Genomic DNA, 21,145 nt, shown 5'->3' on the forward strand with positions numbered 1-21,145 from the left:
GTTGAATGTAATTGTTCTGAGACCATCACAACCTTACTCCAATGATAGCAGAGAAAGTACCTTTTCAGGAAAACTGGGAGGGCTTGCTCCTAAAAAGCCAATCTGCCTTTTACTTCAAAAGACATTATAACAGCAAATCTATTACATGATCATAGTAAGTTTAACAAAAAGCAAAACATGTGTGTCTGGGAGGGCAAGAAGGTTCAGGGAAAAGACTGTTACATAATAAGATTTTCCTCAGTAAGTACCACTGAGTCATAAAAAGTTATGTCTAGGGGGCGGAGCCAGGATGGCAGCGTGAGTAGAGCAGTGGAAATCTCCTCTCAAAAACACATAGAGCTATGAAAATATAACAAAGAAAACTCTTCCTAAAATAGAGACCAGAGGACACAGGACAACATCCAGACCACATCCACACCTGCAAGAACCCAGCGCCTTGCGAAGGGGAGTGCTTTTTGGAAGTCTTAAAGGGGGAGGACAGGACACTTAGACGAGAGGCAGGGAATCTGGGGATCTCTGGGCACTCTAACCCCCTGGGCAACAGGGAGCACAGAGGCCCCTTACAGAGAAAAATAGCCTCCCGGCCGCTCCCCCTCCAACAGGGCTCCACCACTTTGGAGGAGCAGCCCCAGCCAGGCCACGCCCACTGCAACAGCGGAGATAAACTCCATAGCAAACGGGCAGGTAGCAGAAGCCCTGTCTGCACACAGCTGACAAGCATAAGCCACTAGAGGTCGCTATTCTCTCAGGAGAGGAAGGCCACAAACCAACAAGAAGGGAAGCTCTTCCAGGGGTCACTTGTACCAGCTCTGCAAACTATCTCTATCACCATGAAAAGGCAAAACTACAGGCAGACAAAGATCACAGAGACAACACCTGAGAAGGAGACAGACCTAACCAGTCCTCCTGAAAAAGAATTCAAAATAAAAATCATGAACATGCTGACAGAGATGCAGAGAAAAATGCAAGAGCAATGGGATGAGATGCAGAGAAAAATGCAAGAGCAATGGGATGAAGTCCGGAGGGAGATCACAGATGTCAGGAAGGAGATCACAGAAGTGAAACAATCCCTGGAAGGATTTATAAGCAGAATGGATAAGATGCAAGAGGCCATTGAAGGAATAGAAGCCAGAGAACAGGAATGTATAGAAGCTGACATAGAGAGAGATAAAAGGATCTCCAGGAATGAAACAACACTAAGAGAACTATGTGACCAAACCCAAAGGAATAATATTCGTATTATAGGGGTACCAGAAGAAGAAGAAAGAGAAAAGGGATAGAAAGTCTCTTTGAAGAAATAATTGCAGAAAACTTCCCCAAACTGGGGGAGGAAATAATCGAACAGACCATGGAATTACACAGAACCCCCAATAGAAAGGATCCAAGGAGGACAACACCAAGACACATAGTAATTAAAATGGCAAGTATCAAGGACAAGGAAAGAGTTTTAAGGACAGCTAGAGAGAAAAAGGTCACCTATAAAGGAAAACCCATCAGGCTAACATCAGACTTCTCGACAGAAACCCTACAGGCCAGAAGAGAATGGCATGATATACTTAATGCAATGAAACAGAAGGGCCTTGAACCAAGGATACTGTATCCAGCACGACTATCATTTAAATATGATGGCGGGATTAAACAATTCCCAGACAAGCAAAAGCTGAGGGAATTTGCTTCCCACAAACCACCTCTACAGGGCATCCTACAGGGACTGCTCTAGATGGGAGCACTCCTAAAAAGAGCAGAACAAAACACACAACATATGAAGAATGGAGGAGGAGGAATAAGAAGGGAGAGAAGAAAAGAATTTCCAGACAGTGTATATAACAGCTCAATAAGCGAGCTAAGTTAGGCAGTAAGATACTAAAGAAGCTAACCTTGAACCTTTGGTAACCACAAATCTAAAGCCTGCAATGGCAGTAAGTACATATCTCTCAATAGTCACCCTAAATGTAAATGGACTTAATGCACCAATCAAAAGACACAGAGTAATAGAATGGATAAAAAAGCAAGACCCATCTATATGCTGCTTACAAGAAATTCACCTTAAACCCAAAGACAAGCATAGACTAAAAGCCAAGGGATGGAAAAACATATTTCAGGCAAACAACAGTGAGAAGAAAGCAGGGGTTGCAGTACTAATATCAGACAAAATAGACTTCAAAACAAAGAAAGTAACAAGAGATAAAGAAGGATACTACATAATGATAAAGGGCTCAGTCCAACAAGAGGATATAACCATTCTAAATATATATGCACCCAATACAGGAGCACCAGCATATGTGAAGCAAATACTAACAGAACTAAAGAGGGAAATAGACTGCAATGCATTCATTTTAGGAGACTTCAACACACCACTCACCCCAAAGGATAGATCCACCGGGCAGAAAATAAGTAAGGACACACAGGCACCGAACAACACACTAGAACAGATGGACCTAATAGACATCTATAGAACTCTACATCCAAAAGCAACAGGATATACATTCTTCTCAAGTGCACATGGAACATTCTCCAGAATAGACCACATACTAGCTCACAAAAAGAGCCTCAGTAAATTCCAAAATATTGAAATTCTACCAACCAATTTTTCAGACCACAAAGGTATAAAAGTAGAAATAAATTCTACAAAGAAAGCAAAAAGGCTCACAAACACATGGAGGCTTAACAACATGCTACTAAATAATCAATGGATCAATGAACAAATCAAAATAGAGATCAAGGAATATATAGAAACAAATGACAACAACAACACTAAGCCCCAACTTCTGTGGGACGCAGCGAAAGCAGTCTTAAGAGGAAAGTATATAGCAATCCAGGCACACTTGAAGAAGGAAGAACAATCCCAAATGAATAGTCTAACATCACAATTATCGAAACTGGAAAAAGAAGAACAAATGAGCCCTAAAGTCAGCAGAAGGAGGGACATACTAAAGATCAGAGAAGAAATAAACAAAATTGAGAAGAATAAAACAATAGCAAAAATCAACGAAACCAAGAGCTGGTTCTTTGAGAGAATAAACAAAATAGGTAAGCCTCTAGCCAAACTTATTAAGAGAAAAAGAGAATCAACACAAATCAACATAATCAGAAATGAGAATGGAAAAATCATGACAGACTCCACAGAAATACAAAGAATTATTAAAGCCTACTATGAAAACCTATATGCCAACAAGCTGGAAAACCTAGAAGAAATGGACAACTTCCTAGAAAAATACAACCTCCCAAGACTGACCAAGGAAGAAACACAAAAGTTAAACAAACCAATTACGAGCAAAGAAATTGAAACGGTAATCAAAAAACTACCCAAGAACAAAACCCCGGGGCCGGATGGATTTACCTCGGAATTTTATCAGACACACAGAGAAGACATAATACCCATTCTCCTTAAAGTGTTCCAAAAAATAGAAGAAGAGGGAATACTCCCAAACTCATTCTATGAAGCCAACATCACCCTAATACCAAAACCAGGCAAAGACCCCACCAAAAAAGAAAATTACAGACCAATATCCCTGATGAATGTAGATGCAAAAATACTCAATAAAATATTAGCAAACCGAATTAAAAAATACATCAAAAGGATCATACACCATGACCAAGTGGGATTCATCCCAGGGATGCAAGGATGGTACAACATTCGAAAATCCATCAACATCATCCACCACATCAACAAAAAGTTATGTCTAGAAACCACTTAAGATAGAGGAACTAAAACAAATAAGAAAAGCCCTGAAGATCATTAGCCAAGCTCCCTGGGGGCTCTTACCCTCTCCTAGAGTAAGGTACTAGAGAAGAATGATTATTTTGATATTATTCCTTTTAAGATAAGTATGGAGACAGACTAGGAAGCTCTGGAATCCCAGTGCCTGCTTTGTTCTGGCTCTTCTACTTCTAGTTGTATCACTCACTCTGAGCAAGTCAATCTTCTGGGCTTTAGTTTCCTCCACTGCTAATTAGATAACAGCACCCTTCTCAGGATTAATTCGAGAAAAAAATGAATGACTTTCAGAAAGAAATATGACTAGGAAAAGCACTTAAAACAGTCACTGGCATACAGCAAGTGCTCAATAAATGTTAGGCTTTTTTTTATTGCTGTTATTACTGGAATCTTCTCAAGAGATGAAAAAAGTAATACAATTGTCAACAGACTCTGGAGGAACATCCAACTACAGATATCCCCTGCTTTTCAAAAGTTTGAGTTACATCACTTAGCTTTTACAAAAGACCTACATTACGGCCTGTTTTCACTAACTGAAAGAAATCCAAGGAGGATTTTTGCTTTTATGAAAAAAGGCAAAAAGTGAAAATAGCATTATTTGTTTTGCAAGTGGGCCTTCATAGCAGCAGCGTGCACCCAGCTGCTCTGCCAAGCTCCTTCCCTGGGAACTACACTCAGCATCAGGTTGCCATAGCTCTGAACTGCAGATGAGCATGTGTGCTTTACCTTGATTTATTTTGTGCATCCATTAGCAAAATGTGTCCTAAGGTATCAGAAAAGACTATGAGAGGTTCTTTTTTTAATCTGGGAATACTAAAAAATCTTAGCATCTACATTACTGGTAATTGCTTCTTTGCTTTACCTGACTTCAAAATGTTTAAGGAAGATTTCATAGGAATACTCTTGAATGGGTCACTGGAGTCCATCAGGAACCTTTGGTTAAGGCACCAAGATTAGGCAGAAGAGAGGAAGATTAGCAGTCATAGCAGGGGAAACAAGTGATGAGGGCTCTTAAGAAAAGACCAGTAGCATTCTGTAACATATATCTTGTGAAAATGGGAGAAACTAGTTTAATTGTGGATGAAAACCATCTGCTCATCTAACCCAAGAATAAGGTTCTTGAGAGTCAGATTTCCTTCCCCTTGAGACATTTTGCATCCTTTGTTAGATAACTGTTCTCAGTACATTTCATATCTGTAAACAACCACCTGATGGAACATAACCATGAGTATCTAACCAACTGAAACATGAACAAGGAACCTTTATCATTCAAAGATATCCATGAGTGGAACTGGGCCATTTTTGGTCAAACCTCTGGGCATTAAGTAGGGAACAGGAAACAGAGGTAGAGTTATTAGAGCAAAGGAAGAAAAAACACCATATGTATGTTCCAAAAAAGCTAAACACCAAGGCACAGATTTTCCAGCAGTAGCAGAGGAGATGCTGTGTGGGGCGGTGGAAGCAGCTGTCTGGAACAAAGAAGGGGGAGAAGAGCTCTGCAGCACTACCTGGCAGCAGGTCATTAACTACAGGTGAGGAGTCACACGCCATCAGCCAGCCACAGCAGAGCACCAACCCAGAAGGGGCACAGAGGCACAGGCTCTGTTCACCAACTAGGGCCAGAGACTTCAGACGAACCTGTCAGACCACAGCATAGTCTGTTCCACCCACAAACCTGGGCCTACATCTGGCAGAGAAACCACTGAGGTTTCTGGGTTTTCTAGGCCTTGACATTGGGTCAAAGTTAGTACTACTCAGAAGAGGCCAGTTCCCATGGTCAACCACCTGTCACAGCAGCTTGGTGAGAAATCACATTCTCCAACCCTGACAGTGTCTCTGCTTCACACAGATCTTCTCTACCTTTAACTACCACGTGGACCAGATTTTCAAAAACATGTCATTTCAAAATTTTTAATGAAGATGCTTACTGAAGATACACCTAAATGTGACTTGATTTTTTACACCTTTCATGTATATACATAAATATACAAGTTGGTAGTGGAGGTGGGGGATAAGGGACTGGAAAAGAGTATGATGGGGAAATAGTCTCTGTCAGAAAAAAATTGAATTCTGTTCTGTTTCCTTCTCTAGAGACTACCCAGAAGCAGCAGTACAAACTGTTTCAGTGACATCACGCATCTTCGCCCAAAAACACTGGAAACTAAGCTACTCAGACACTATAAAACTGCCTCAGCTGAGCTTGTTCAGCCCATTTTGTTCTGCGCAGATTTCTGAGCCAGCTCTAGCAGTCTCTTCTCTTCCTCCTTTCTTGGAAGATTCCATACTGCCTGGAAACCCCATCTGCCAGCAGTAGCAAGGGTTGGAGAGGTGTGCATTAACTTCCTAATTAAATCATAGGATCTGTTTCATGAGTATCTAACCAACTGAAACATGAACAAGGCACCTTTATCATTCAATTAAAAGCATAGCCAAAATCTAATTGCTGGATTAAGGAACAAACGGTTTAAACAACTTTAAAAATAAAAGATGTTTGAAGGAAGTGGGATTGGGCAACAGAAACAACTTTCCTCAATCCTGCAGTTTCCTGCCTTGAAACAAAGAACTGAGTACAAGACCTCAAAACAGAGTTTTCAGTCAGATGCCAAAATGCCATTACATCAACACAGGTAAAAGAGGAGACTATCTGGCTCCCCGCCTCTTCACATTTTCAAGATCCAAAGAAACATTTCCTTACCTGCCAGGACTCTGTTAACAGAAGAGTGAGTAGCCAAGCCAGGCTGTCCACGTTCATGAAAAATCCCAGCATAAGGCAAGTACTCAGGCAGTAAGAAACGCCTGCAAGAAGGAATCACATGTGAAAAGCCTACTAAAGACTACCATAAAACAGAGGAGAAAGACTATCTACCTCCCTCAACAATCAAGGCTAAGGGATCCACTAAGCCTAGGAATCTGTCAGACCCCAATACAGTCCAGAGCAGGGTAAAAATTCCTAGCATTTGCCCTTTCAAAGATTTGTTTCTCCTTCCTGATCTTTTTTCTAGTTTCCCAGGGCTTCTACTCTTGAACAGGATACTCCCAATATTCCTTTTCTATCTTTTTATTATGGCCAATCATCTTTTATTGTGGTCAAGTCTTTAGGTGTCAGGGCTAGGCAGTAGGCTCACTAGGAAATAATTCAGATATGGACAATCCAAAGACCAGAAAATAGATTTATAAACTAAATCCCAGGCTCTTATAAAGGCTGATTATCCAGTTCTTACCTTGGGACAAAGCGTCCAAGTGAAGGTGCAGACATCCGGGCATTGCGTGGAGCTCGGTGCCTGGATCTATCACCATTGTCCCTGGAGAGAACAAAAAGACTACACAGTTAAGAGTCACTAAAGCAGAATCAGTCCCCAGCCAAAAAGACAAACATTCTACAAACTAAATTCCTGCATTTAGGTGAAGACCCCAGAGAAATCAATCATCTGAATGCTTACTAATTGCGGTGGCACATTAATATACTGCATTTCTAGAGTACCTCAACTAAAAGATTCACGTGCTAGTTTACTAAGCATTCAGTAAGAAGGAGGAAAAGTTTCTTCAATTAATGTGGTCTCTGAACCCTGCAGCACCTGAAATTGAAGCCTGGTTTAGACCTTCTAAGGGATCCACAATGAATATCTATCAATTTTTTCCAGACTGAAAGATACTGATAAACTGGCTTTGGGGGGCCCTGAGGGAAGAACAATTCCCCCAGAAATTTCATTCAGCAAATGATTATCTTTAAATGAAGTTGTTTAGGTCTCTAATGTGGAAAAATCATTGATGAATGAAACAAAAACAACATAAGAAAAAGTGTAGGCAGTTGGTTCTATTAGAGACAGAAAAATTGACAATCATAAGGAATATCAGACAACACAATGCTAAGTCAGGTCATTTGAGTACAAAGAAAAAAGTCTAGGTGTTTTCTTTATTATGGCCTGTTAAAGAGTAAGAACCACCACTTATAAATATCTATTAAGTTCCAATACACAGGTTACTAATATGCTGTATCATTTAATCTTTCTAGGTATCCCATGAGGTATTATCAACTCTGTTTTACAGATAAGGGACTAAAGATGAGAGGCGCAATGCCCGAAGTCACACACCAGTAAGCGGTTGAAGCAGGATTCTAGGAATATCTATCTTACTCTGAAGCCCTTTATACTACACTGCTTCCTACAAAGAAGAGAGGACAAGGACTTCATATGGCTTAGTCTCCAATGCATCAGAGGAACAATAAGCCAAATGGGTTGGACAGAGCAGTTAATTAGCAGCTTAACCACCTCTACAAAATACATGCACCTCTGACAGCTTGATTTGGCATATTTTCTGAATTCTCCCTTTGGATTATCTTCAATTTAATGAGATAATCTTCAAACTGGCCCTGGAACTAAAGTTAAGACAACCCTCTGGCTTTCAAATACACCACTGGGAGCTTTATAAACCAGAAATGAAAGCCTAGCAAGGTCTTTATATCTTGATAGAATTGGCTGCTGAGCATTAAGAGACAAATCAATATCAGGATATTGGAAAGTGATCCATTAAGAGTTAGTTCTTGGTTCTTATTTTCCCTAAAGAGAAGGCTACTATTGTTTTCCTAATATTATCATATTCTTTTGACTTGAATCTACAGATGAACAGAGTGACAAGGACAGAGAGTGAGATAAGAATATCTGGAAAGTAAAAAGGGAATTAAAAAGAACAATGAAATCTGAAGTTTCTGTCACACAAACAGACTGCCAATCTGGGGAGCCCACAAATTATTATAAAGTCTTGGTAGCCACATGTACACAAGGAGTAGGTAAATATAAAATAAATAAAACAACCATTAAATTAAGTATATTATTATTTTTCACATATATAAAGCTTCAAGTTGTGATTAAAGTACCAAATAATTTAAAAGTACCACTGAATTCATAATAACATATTTTACTTACCAACAGAAACTAAAAGTACAACTAATTATCATGAGAGGAGTTAGAAAATAACCTGAAGTTAAAAAGGATCCTACCATCAATAGAAAAAAAAGGCATTCTACAGCATGGGAGAATATATTCATAAATGACAGATCAGATAAAGGGTTGATAACCAAAATACATGAAGAGCTCATGAACCTCAACAAAAAAAGCAAATAATCCAATTAAAAAATGGGCACAGGATCTGGACAGACACTTCTCCAAAGAAGAAATTCAGATGGCCAACAGACACATGAAAAGATGCTCCACATCACTAATCATCAGAGAAATGCAAACTGAAACCACAGTGAGGTATCACCTCACACCAGTAAGGATGGCCACCATTCAAAAGACAAACAACAAATGTTGGCGAGGTTGTGGAGAAAGGGGAACCCTACACTGCTGATAGGAATGTAAATTAGTTCAACCATTGTGAAAAGCAGTATGGAGGTTTCTCAGAAAACTTAAATAGAAATACCATTTGACCAGGAATTCCACTCCTAGGAATTTACCATAAGAATGCAGGAGCCCAGTTACAAAAAGACATATGCACCTTGTTTATTGCAGCACTATTTACAATAGCCAAGAGATGGAAGTAACCTAAGTGTCCATCAGGAGATGAATGGATAAAGAAGATGTACATATACACACTGGAATATTATTCAGCCACAACAAGAAAACTAATCCTAACATTTGCAACAACAAGGATGGAGCTAGAGGGTATTATGCTCAGTGAAATAAGCCAGGAAGAGAAAGACAAGTACCAAATGATTTCACTCATATGTGGAGAATAAGAACAAAGAAAAAACTGAAGGAACAAAACAGCAGCAGACTCACAGAACCCAAGAATAGACTAACAGTTACCAAAAGGAAAGGGACCGGAGACAATGGGTGGGAAGGGCAGGATAAGGGGAAAAAAGGGACATTACTATTAGCAGACATAATATAGGGGGAAGGGCACGGGAAGGGCTGTACATAACAGAGAAGACAAGTAGTAATTCAATAGCATCTTACTACGCTAATGGACAGTGACTGTAATGAGGTATGTGGGGGGACTTGACAATGGGGGGAGTCTAGTAAACATAATGTTGCTCATGTAATTGTAGATTAATGATACAAAAAAAAAAGGGTCCTAAAAAGAGACACAGGATGGGAGAGGATTAAAGATGGCAGCATGAGAGATTAGACAGAGGCTTCCTCCTAAAACTGCATATAATAAGAAAATACAATAAATACAACTAATCCTAAAAGAGGACTGTGGCAAACTGCATACACCTGCAGAAAAGAATAAACCCCACAGAACAGGGCAACTTACCAAAGCTGTGGCCCAATAGCACCCAAGTCCTTACCCCACCCCAGCTCACTGGTGAGAGGAAGAAAAACAGAGTGGGGAGGGAGTGGAGGCCTGAGACTGCTAAATACCTAACTCTGGAGATCTGCTCTGGGAGCACAAACCTGTATCTCACGGTGCTTGCATGGTACTCTCGTGATTAGGGGGTTGGAAAGGTAAGACAGGCAGAATTCTTGGAGAAACTGAGATTCCAGCCACTTGTGGAAAGCAAGGATCCATATCCGGCTGCTATGGGACAAAAGAAAGGCGAACAGTCTGAGAGACTTCCTAACAGTGAGAGGGCTGCTAAAGGGGCAAGGACTGCACAGAGCTTACTGCTCAGGAGAAAGGACAGGTAGCCAAATTGCCCAGGGGGCACTATGCCCAGCAGGCTGGGAACTTTCATGATCTTCAGGTGCTCCAGCTGCCTGGTTGGCTACATAGCTCCAAGGACCCCCTCCGTGACACGCTGTTTACAGTACCTTTCTCCTGGCCAGCCCCACCTGGCTTGGAAACTGACAAACCCTACCCTGCTGTTAGGTGAGCCAGAGGGAACACCTGTCAACAGCAACTATAAATTCAAAGCATACCTAGAGGCTTATACCTGTGTGCTTGGCCCACTGGTTCAGGCTGTGGAGACACGCATAGCAGCTGGGAAGGAGGAAACAGATCTTTCCTCCCCTCAGGCACCAATACTGCTCTCCTGAGACCCTGGACATTGCTTCACGGGCTGCACAGCTCCAGAGAGTAGAACTTCTGGACACTAGAGGGCGCCACACACAAATATGAAACACCAAAAGAACCTGATTCAAAGTAAAATTATGAATACAACTCCTGAGAAAGATTTAAATGACATCGACCTCATGAATCTTCCTGAAAGAGATTTCAAAATGAAAATCATTAACATGCTCATGGAGGTACAGGAAAATATTGAAGAACTCAGGAATGAACTCCAGTCAGAGATCCAATCATGAACAGCACAATGGACGGTATTAAAAGCAGATTGGATATGCTGGAGGAGACAATAAATGAAATAGAAACTAGAGAAGAGGAATACAAAGAAGCTGAAGCACAGAGAGAAAAAAGAATCTCTAAGAATTAAAGACTTTTGAGAGAACTGTGTGACCAATCCAAACAGAACAATACTCGCATTATAGGGGTACCAGATGAAGAAGAGAGAGAAAAAGGGATAGAAAGTGTCTTTTAGGAGGTAATTGCTAAAAACTTCCCCAATCTGGGGAAGGAGACAGTTTCTCAGCCATGGAGGTGCACAGATCTCCCAATAAAAGGGACCCAAGGAAGACAACACCACAACATATAGTAATTAAAATGGCAAAGATGAAGGATAAGGACAGACTATTAAAAGCAGCCAGAGAGAGGAATAAGATCACATACAAAGGAAAGCCCATCAGACTATCATCAGACTTCTCAGCAGAAAACTTACAGGCCAGGAGGGAGGGGCATAATGTATTTAATGAAATAAAACAGAAGGGCCTCGAACCAAGAATACTTTACCCAGCAAGATTATCATTTAAATTTGAAGGAGGGATTAAACAATTTCCAGATGAGCAAAAGCTGAGAGAATTTACCTCCTACAAACTGTCTCTACAGTGTATTTTGGAGGGACTTGTACAGATGCAAGTGTTCCTAAGGCTCCTTAGGAAGTGTTCCTAGGGTTTTATTACCAGAGGTAATAAAACTACAGTAAAGAAAGTAGAACAGCAATTACTAAGCAAATGCAAAATTAAATTAACTATCCCCAAAGTGAATCAAGGGATAGACAAAGAGTACAGAATACGATACCTAATTTGTAAAGAATGGAGGAGGAAGAAAAAGGAGGAGAAAAAAAGAACCTTTAGATTGTATTTGTAATAGCATACTAAGTGAGTTAAGTTAGAGAATTAGATAGTAAGGAAGTTAACCTTGAACCTTTGGTAACCACGAATCTAAAGCCTGCAATGGCAATAAGTACATACCTACTGATAATCACCCTAAATGTAAATGGACTGAATGCACCAATCAAAAGACACAGAGTCACTGAATGGATAAAAAACAAGACCTATCTGTATGCTGCCTACAAGAGATTCACTTTAAACCCAAAGACATACACAGACTAAAAGTGAAGGGATGGAAAAATATATTTCATGCAACTAATAGGGAGAAAGCAGGAGTTGCAGTACTTGTATCAGACAAAATAGACTTCAAAATAAAGAAAGTCAAAAGAGACAAAGGACATTACATAATGATAAAGAGGTCAATCCAACAAGAAGATATAACCACTATAAATATCTATGCACTCAACAAAGGAGCTCCTACATATGTGAAACAAACACTAACATAATTAAAAGAGGGAATAGAATGCAATGCATTCATTCTAGGAGACTTTAGCTCTAAAGGACAGGTCAGACAGAAAATCGGTAAGGAGATAGAGGCACTGACCAACACATTAGAACAGATGGAACTAACAGACCCAAAAGCACCAGAATACACATTCTTCTCAAGTGCACATGGAACATTTTCAAGAAAAGATCATATACTATGCCACAAAAAGAGCCTCAGTAAATTCAAAAAGATTGCAATTGTACCAACCAGTTTCTCAGACCACAAAGGTATGAAACTAAAAATAATGCAAAGAAAATGAAAAATCTCACAAACACATGGAGGCTTCACAACATGCTGCTAAATAATCAATGGATCAATGACCAAATAAAAACAGAGATTAAGCAATATAAGGAGACAGATGACAACAATAATTCAACACTGCAAAATCTGTGCTAAGAGGAAAGTATATTGCAATACAGGCCTACCTCAGGAAAGAACAATCATATATGAGCAGACTAAACTCACAATTAACAAAAACTAGAAAAAGAAGAACAAATGAGGCCCAAAAGTCAGTAGAATGAGGGACATAATAAAGATTAGAGTAGAAATAAATAAAACTGAGAAGAATAAAACAAAAGAAAGAATCGATGAGAGCAAGAGCTGGTTCTTCAAGAAAATAAACAAAACAGATAAACTGCTAGCCAGACTTATCAAGAAAAAAAAGAGAGTCTACTCATATAAACAGAATCAGAAATGAGAAAGGAAAAATCACTATGGACACCACAGAAATACAAAAAACTATTAGAGAATACTATGAAAAATTATGTGCTAAGAAACTGGATAACCTAGAAAAAAAGGACAACGTTCTAGAAAAATACAACCTTCCAAGGCTGACCCAGAAAGAAACAGAAAATCTGAACAGACCAATTACCAGCAACAAAATTGAACTGGTAATCAAAAAACAACTTAAGAACAAAACCCCTGGAACAGAAGCCTTTACCACTGAATTTTATCAAACATTTAGTGAAGACCTAATACCTATCCTTAAAGTTTTTCAAAAAGTAGAAGAGGGAATACCTCCAAACTCATTCTGTGAGCCCAGCATCACTCTAATTCCAAAACCAGACAAAGATACCACAAAAAAAGAAAATTATAGACCAATATCTCTAATGAACATAGATGCAAAAATACTCAACAAAGTATCAGCAAACCGAATTCAAAAATACATCAAAAAGATCATCCATCATGATCAAGTACGATTTATTCCAGGTATGCAAGGATGGTACAACATTCAAAAATCCATCAACTTCATCCACCACATCAACAAAAAGGACAAAAACCACATGACCATCTCCATTGATGCTGAAAAAGCATTAAAAAAAATTCAACATCTATTCATGATAAAAACTCTCAGCTAAATGGGTAAATAATAAAGGCATGTATGACAAACCCACAGTTAACATTACGCTTAACAGCAAGAAGCTGAAAGCTTTTCCTTTTAAGATTGGGGACAACACAAGAATGCCCACTCTCCCCACCTTTATTCAACATAGCACTAGAGATCCTACCATGGCAATTGACAACACAAAGAAATAAAAGGCTTCGAGATTGCCAAGGAAGAAGTTAAACTGTCCCTATTTGCAAATGACATGATATTGTACATAAAAAACCCTAAAGAATCCACTTCAAAACTATTAGATATAATATCTGAATTCAGTAATGTTGCAGGATAAAAAATTAACACACAGAAATCTGTGGTATTCCTATATACTAACAATGAACTAACAGAAAGAAAAATCAGGAAAACAGCTCCATTCACAATTGCATCAAAAAGAATAAAATACCTAGGAATAAACCTAACCAAGGAAGTGAAAGACCTATACTCTGAAAACTACAAGACACTCATGAGAGAAATTAAATAAAATATTAATAAATGGAAACACATCCTGTGCTCATGGATAGGTAGAATTAATATTGTCAAAATGGCCATCCTGCCTAAAGCAATCTATAGATTCAATGCAATTCCTATCAAAACACCAACAGCATTCTTCAATGAGCTACAGCGAATCATTTTAAAATTCATATGGAACCAAAAAAGACCCTGAATAGTCAAAGCAATCCTGAGAAGGATGAATAAAGCTGGGGGGATTATGCTCCTCAACTTCAAGCTCTACTACAAAGCCACAGTAATCAAAACAATTTGGTACTGGCACCAGAACAAACCCATAGACCAATGGAACAGACTAGAGAGCCCAGATATAAACCTAACCATATATGGTCAATTAATATATGATAAAGGAGCCATGGACATACAATGGGGAAATGACAGCCTCTTCAACAACTGGTGTTGGCAAAACTGGATAGCTACATGCAAGAGAATGAAACTGGATTATTGTTTAACCCCATACACAAAAGTAAACTCAAAATGGATCAAAAGATCTGAATGTAAGTAATGAAAGCATAAAACTACTAGAAGACAACATAGGCAAAAATCTCCTGAATATAAGCATGAGCAACTTCCTGAACACATCTTCTCAAACAAGGGAAACAAGAGCAAAAATGAACACATGGGACTACATCAAACTGAAAAGTTTCTGTACGACTAAGGACACCATCAACAGAACAAAAAGGCATCCTACAGTATGGGAGAATATATTTGTAAATGACATATCCGACAAGGGGTTAACATCCAAAATATATAAAGAACTCACATGCCTCAACACCCAAAAAGCAAATAACCCAATTAACAAATGGGCAGAGGATATGAAGAGACAGTTCTCCAAAGAAGGAATTCAGATGGCCAACAGACACATGGAAAGATGCTCAAGATCACTAATTATCAGGGAAATGCTAATTAAAACCACAATGATATATCACCTCACACCAGTTAGGATAGCCAGCATCGAAAAGACTAAGAACAACAAATGCTGGTGAGGATGCAGAGAAGGGGAACCCTCTTACACTGCTGGTGGGAATGTAAATGAGTTCAACCATTGTGGAAAGCAGTATGGAGGTTTCTCAAAAAGCTCAAAATAGAAATACCATTTGAACCAGGAATTCCACTTCTAGGAATTTACCCTAAGAATGCAGCAGCCCAGTTTGAAAAAGACATATGCACCCCTATGTTTATCACAGCACTATTTACAATAGTCAAGAAATGGAAGCAACCTAAGTGTCCATCAGTAGATGAATGGATAAAGAAGATGTGGTACAGATACACAATGGAATATTATTCAGGCATAAGAAGAAAACAAATCTTACCATTTGCAACAGCATGGATGGATCTAGAGGGTATTATGTTCAGTGAAATAAGCCAGGAAGAGAAAGACAAGTACCGAATGATTTCACTCATATGTGGAGAATAAGAACAAAGAAAAAACTGAAGGAACACAACAGCAGCAGACTCACAGAACTCAAGAATGGACTAACAGTTACCAAAGGGAAAGGGACTGGAGAGGATGGGTGGGAAGGGAGGGAGAAGGGGGGGAAAGAAAGGGGGAACTACGATTAGCATGTATAATCTGAGGGGAGGTACGGGGGTGGGCTGTGCAAACAGAGAAGACAAGTAGTGACTCTATGGCACCTTACTATGCTGATGGACAGTGACTGTAGTGGGGTTTGTGGGGGCGACTTTGTGAAGGGGAGAGCCTAGTAAACATACTGTTCCTCATGTAATTGTGGATTAATGATACAAAAAAAAAATGACACCTGTGAATGAAGAACTTATGCTCCTCTGTTCTAGCAACAATTTCTAAGAAGTTGAAAATAATTACCCAGTGGCTCATATGTATGGTGGAGATATTTGTGACTGATCTTATCTGAAGCTTTTCTAGTTCTGACTGTCATTAACTTAGGGTATCCTTTCCTTTGGAAGGCAAAGCAGTTACAAAAAGAGGCAGGAAGGGTTAAAGACTTAACTAAATATAAGACATGAAACTCTTAGATGAAAACATAGACAAAAATCTCTTGAACATAAGCATTAGCAATTTTTTCCTCCACAATCTCCTTAGGCATGGGAAACAAAGTAAAAACTGAACAAGAGGGACTACATCAAATTAACAAGCTTCTGTACAGCAAAGAACAGCATCAACTGAACATAAGTAGGAGAATATATTTGTAGATGATTTATCTGATAAGGGGTTAACATCCAAAATATACAAAGAACTCACATGACTCAACTCCAGAAAAACAAATAAGCTGATTAAAAACAATGGGCAGAGGATCTAAACAGACATTTTTCCAAAGAACTGCCCGTGACCAACAGGCACATGAAAAGATCCTCCAAATGACTAATCAGGGAAATGCAAACTAAAACCACAATGAGGTTCTACCTCACACCAGTCAGAATGGCCTCTATCCAAAAGATAAAAAATAACAAGTATTGGCAAGGCTGTGGAGAAAGGGGAACCCTCCCATCCTGTTGGTAGGAATGGAAATTGGTTCAGCCACTGTGGAAAGCAGTATAGAGGTTCCTCAAAAAACTAAAAATAGAAATACCATACGACCCAGTAATTCCACTTCTAGGAATTTACCCAAAGAAAACAAAATTCCTGATTTGAAAAGGCAGATGCACCCCTATGTTTATTGCCATATTGTTTACAATAGCCAAGTTATGGAAGCAATGAACATGCTCATTAATAGATGAACAGATAAAGATGTGGTACATATACACAATGATTATTCAGCCATAAAAAAAGAGAAATCCTGCCATTTGTGGTAACGTGGATGGACGTAGAGGGATTTGCTCAGTGAAATAAGCCAGGCGGAGAAAGACAAGTACCAAATGATTTCACTCATTTGTGGGACATAAAAACAAAACAAAATGAACAAAATAACAGTAGACTTTTAAACACTGAGAAGTGACTGGTGGTTATCATGGGGGAGGGGTTGGGGTGAGTGAGTGAGGAGGGTGAGGGAGATAAAAGGGCACAAAAATTCTCAATCATTATATAAGTTGGCCATGGGGATTGTAGTACAGCATGAAGATATACAGCATGGAATATGTCAATGATTCTATGACATCTTTCTATGTTGACAGACAGTAACCGCACTAGTTGGGGCGAGGATTTAATAATATGGGTAACTGTTGAACCACTGTGTTGTATACTTGAAACCAATGTAGGATTGTATATTAACAATATTTCAATTAAATAGGAGGGGTCAGGAAGGGCAGGAACATAGTATGATTCTGGGATTACATACAATTACATTTAGAATAACAGATGAAATGAGTAAAGGGGTGAGGACAGCTGGAACAACAGTCATAGAGTAACATAATACCACCTCTTCCACAGGCCTTAGCACCTATTAGGATGCAGCATTTAATGTGGGCATCACAAAAACCTCACTCACTCTCTCCAAAAGGATGGTGAAGATGAAAACGGGAATTTTTCTTATATTTATCTGCCATCTACATTCTGGGCTCAAGAGCAGGCAGAGAGCAATGTTAAGGGCAACCACACCTTTACCCTGCTTGTGAACATCTTCATGCAAAGACAGATGCTGAGGGCTTTAGGACAGACCTAATGACAGTGAGTTTCTGATGTCCTGTTTGTGCATTTTGATAAACACAGGGATCCTACAGTCTCAATCCCTGCTTCAGAGAGAGGTGAATGGCAGGAGAAGACGCCTGCCTGGGAAGATGGTCATTAATACAGACTACAAAAGAACAGAAAATTTAACCTGATGCTGACCAACCTTTTATCTAGCCTCCCTAGAGAAAAATCTAGATAGTCTTTATCCACAGCAAGCTCATGAGGCAAGGGCTCACATATGGTTGCACATCATTTTTTAAACAACCGAAGTCAGATACTAAATATGTTTATTCCTGTTCTCTTAGTCATATCTGATTTTAGTCAAGTCTAGTATACAGTAAATAACTGTCTCATTAGGTTTTATTATAAAGATTCGACGAGATTTAAAAAATATATATAATTTGTATTAACATACTTATAAATGCAAATGTTCTGTACATTATAAGTTAGTATATATATGAAAAATATTACAGCTGATACCTTTGATTCCGTGCATGATAAAATGAACAAAAAGGAAAGATTTGGGTCATGACTCTCTGTTTTCTGGGGACTCTATACACCTGGACAGGACAAGCTAGAGTAGGGCAGAATAATCTACAATTTACCAAATTAAAGAAGAGTGAAGGGGTTCAGGTAGGGTTGCAAAGGAAGGAGTGTGATGTGCCATGAAGGTGAGGAAACCCAGTGAACAGTTTCTCGTAAGGGTACCCTAAGTGTTAGGAAGATTCCAGGCCATGTATAACTTAACTTGCTTCTCAGTACCTGAAAGAACTATAAATTAGGACTATACTAGCCTCTAACTTTCCTTCCAGTTATCAAAGCTGAGAAAAAGGACTAGGACAGACAACTAAAAATGGGCTGGTCCACTTTCTAATTTCTCACTCCTTTCCCTCCTCAGAGCACCTACACAAAAGCAGCAAACCACAAGCATACTCAGTTTATAGCAGGGGGAGGAGAGAGGGGAAAGAGACAAGAGAAAGAACAGACATGGTAACTCAGCAGCAACCAGCCAGCAACAACCCTCACTAGAAGACCTGGTCTACTAATATTGAGGTGACTAATCCACAGCTGCTATTAAAAACAAGATCACAGTCTGCATCAGCCCAAAAAGAAAGGCAACACTCAGGGGAGGGACTTTCCGAGCGGCATGAGAAAAATCAGCCCATCCTTACTTCGTTACTAACCAGGAAGCAATATAAGACCCCTAGGAAAAAACAATGGTAAGTCAGCACAAGAAGGGTGAAGGAGGCAATGTAAACTCAGGTCGTGCTGAAGCCAGGGGGAGGTAAGAGCACAGGTGGGTTGTGGGGAGCACAAAGAGGAGGCAGTCTGACACAGGAAAATTGAGGGGGAAGGAAGGGGAAAGGGAGGAGGTGGTAGCAGAAGAAAGAGAAGGTAAGATGAGAACAGAACATTTTTAACTAACCCAGAACTCCATTGTGAAGGACAAGTCACGAGGCAAGATAGAGCTCTAAGGCATGAGCCTCACATTTCACCACTGCAGAGCCTTCCAAACATGCATGGAGATAGGACTATGCAAGCTACACTGGCTCCCAGAGGTCCACAGGATTATTAAGGCTTTTTAGCAGTATTAAGTCCCAGTAGCCTCGGCATGTAAGTTGAAACTGCTTCCCTGAATAAATCCTGATGCTGGGAAAATAATCCTATCTACAGGGGAACATATTTCAGTACAGGTGTGTCTGCCTGGCTAAGGGAGTGGATACTCTCCCTTCACTGCCAGCATATGCACCCACCTTCCCTTAGAGTGGACTTAAGGGAGAATGGCCCAAGCTGAGAGTCAGAGGCAGCCGGACCTTCACCCATAGCTGATGACAAGAGTACCAGCACTTCTGCTCCATTTGCCACACCACAGCTGCTTCATGGTACCCTTGCATTTCTTTCACATTTACATCTTCCTCAGGCAAATGAACCTCCTGTTTAGTCTTCTTCCTGCTTCCAAGTACACAATAGCTAGTGTGTTCAAGGATCCATCAAGAAGGCAAATTGGTACAAAGGTTGTTCCCACCTTCTTCAGGTGGGATGTGTTTGAGATTCCTCAAACACATCATAAAGCTCTGTTGTGTGATAGCTCCTGGGCAACTATCCATTCAGCTCACAGAAGAAGAAGGTTGAGGGGAGGCAAGAACTCTTAAGATCCCAGACTTGACCAAGCTATGTCAAGATGAAGGGGAGAAAAAGGAAAATGATTGACAGAATAGCCTAGTCCATACTGCCAGCAAAACAAGAGAAAAAAAAAATGCTTAACCATCCTTTTCTCTCTCTTGTTTTACAAGTCTGAGAATATCAAAAATAGAGAGATCCAAACAGAAGCCAAATGTCCAATCTGAGACAAGCCAGGAAAGCTCGGTTTCAGGATGGGAAGAAGCAAAATGAATGGCTAGAAAGGTAAGGAGCAGCAGGTCAGGAGAATGCAAAACTCAGCATTAAGGTTGGGAAGTTTGCATCCTGGAGCCTAGAGCTAACCCTGCTCCTTTAGCTCATCCCACCCTCCAACAAACTACTCAAAAAGACCAGAGAGCAAAGAATCACCCCTCAATCCACGACAGTGACAGGCAACTTCCAAAGGATCCTTTTTGAAGGTAGAGGGAGAATGAAAGTTTAGGCAAAAGAGTGGGTCCTCCAAGAACTGTGTGATAAGGGTACTAAGAGAACCTGTCTTTTAGGGAAATCAAGTATTTTTTTTATTTTTTGTATCTATACCTACTCTGCTTAAGAGGAAAAACCAACTTGCCTGCCTCCCTGCTGCTGTAAAGACAGTCCAGGAGGAGCACTTTCACAGTCACCGTTCATGCAAAAGGGAAATAAAAATGATGCTCAAAGAACAACAGCCATATTCTTCGGTCTGGCCTGGGGCCCAGTGGGCTGTCTCTTCCGACAGACTCCAGGAAATCAGCAATGCAATTGCCAGAGGTGGGAGTACCCTGGGCATTTTAGCTCTGTCCCTCACCCCATCCTATTTCTCATAAATAATAACTTAGGGGTTTGAAGCAAGAATGTCAACCACTGATGCTCAGACAGTGGACAACTAGGAAGCACTCACAGCTTGGGAGGAGAGAGAAGAAAGCAAGCTGAGTATGTATGTACTTACTCAAAGTCCTCAAATTCCAAGTCGGTTCCCTCTACTGATGGACCCTGGTTGTCTGAGGAAGAGGAGGTGGAAGAACGGAGCCGGTTCTGTTGGTAGCGCATGGAGCGCTGGCGAATACTGTCTCTCCGTGAGAGATACTGGATCATCCTCTGAGCGTAGTATGCAGCAGGAGACAATCTAAGAGAGACAGAG

General features: G+C 40.0%; 1 protein-coding gene across 11 annotated transcripts in view; it reads right to left on the reverse strand.

Annotated features, from left to right (window-relative positions):
* Window positions 1-21,145, reverse strand: part of AMBRA1 (autophagy and beclin 1 regulator 1) — a 238,059-nt gene that overhangs the window by 124,935 nt on the left and 91,979 nt on the right. For 9 of the 11 annotated variants that reach the window (XM_036994095.2, XM_073216497.1, XM_073216495.1 and 6 more), the window contains 3 exons: window positions 20,954-21,130; window positions 6,940-7,020; window positions 6,414-6,514 (listed from right to left, as the gene is read on the reverse strand). In XM_036994095.2, the coding sequence (XP_036849990.1) occupies window positions 6,414-6,514; window positions 6,940-7,020; window positions 20,954-21,130 (359 nt within the window). The remainder of the gene's footprint in view (window positions 1-6,413; window positions 6,515-6,939; window positions 7,021-20,953; window positions 21,131-21,145) is intronic. The other 2 variants (XM_073216498.1, XM_073216501.1) reach the window with 1 other exon arrangement.

Source organism: Manis javanica, chromosome 11 (assembly GCF_040802235.1).
Source record: "Manis javanica isolate MJ-LG chromosome 11, MJ_LKY, whole genome shotgun sequence".
Taxonomy (NCBI): domain Eukaryota; kingdom Metazoa; phylum Chordata; class Mammalia; order Pholidota; family Manidae; genus Manis; species Manis javanica.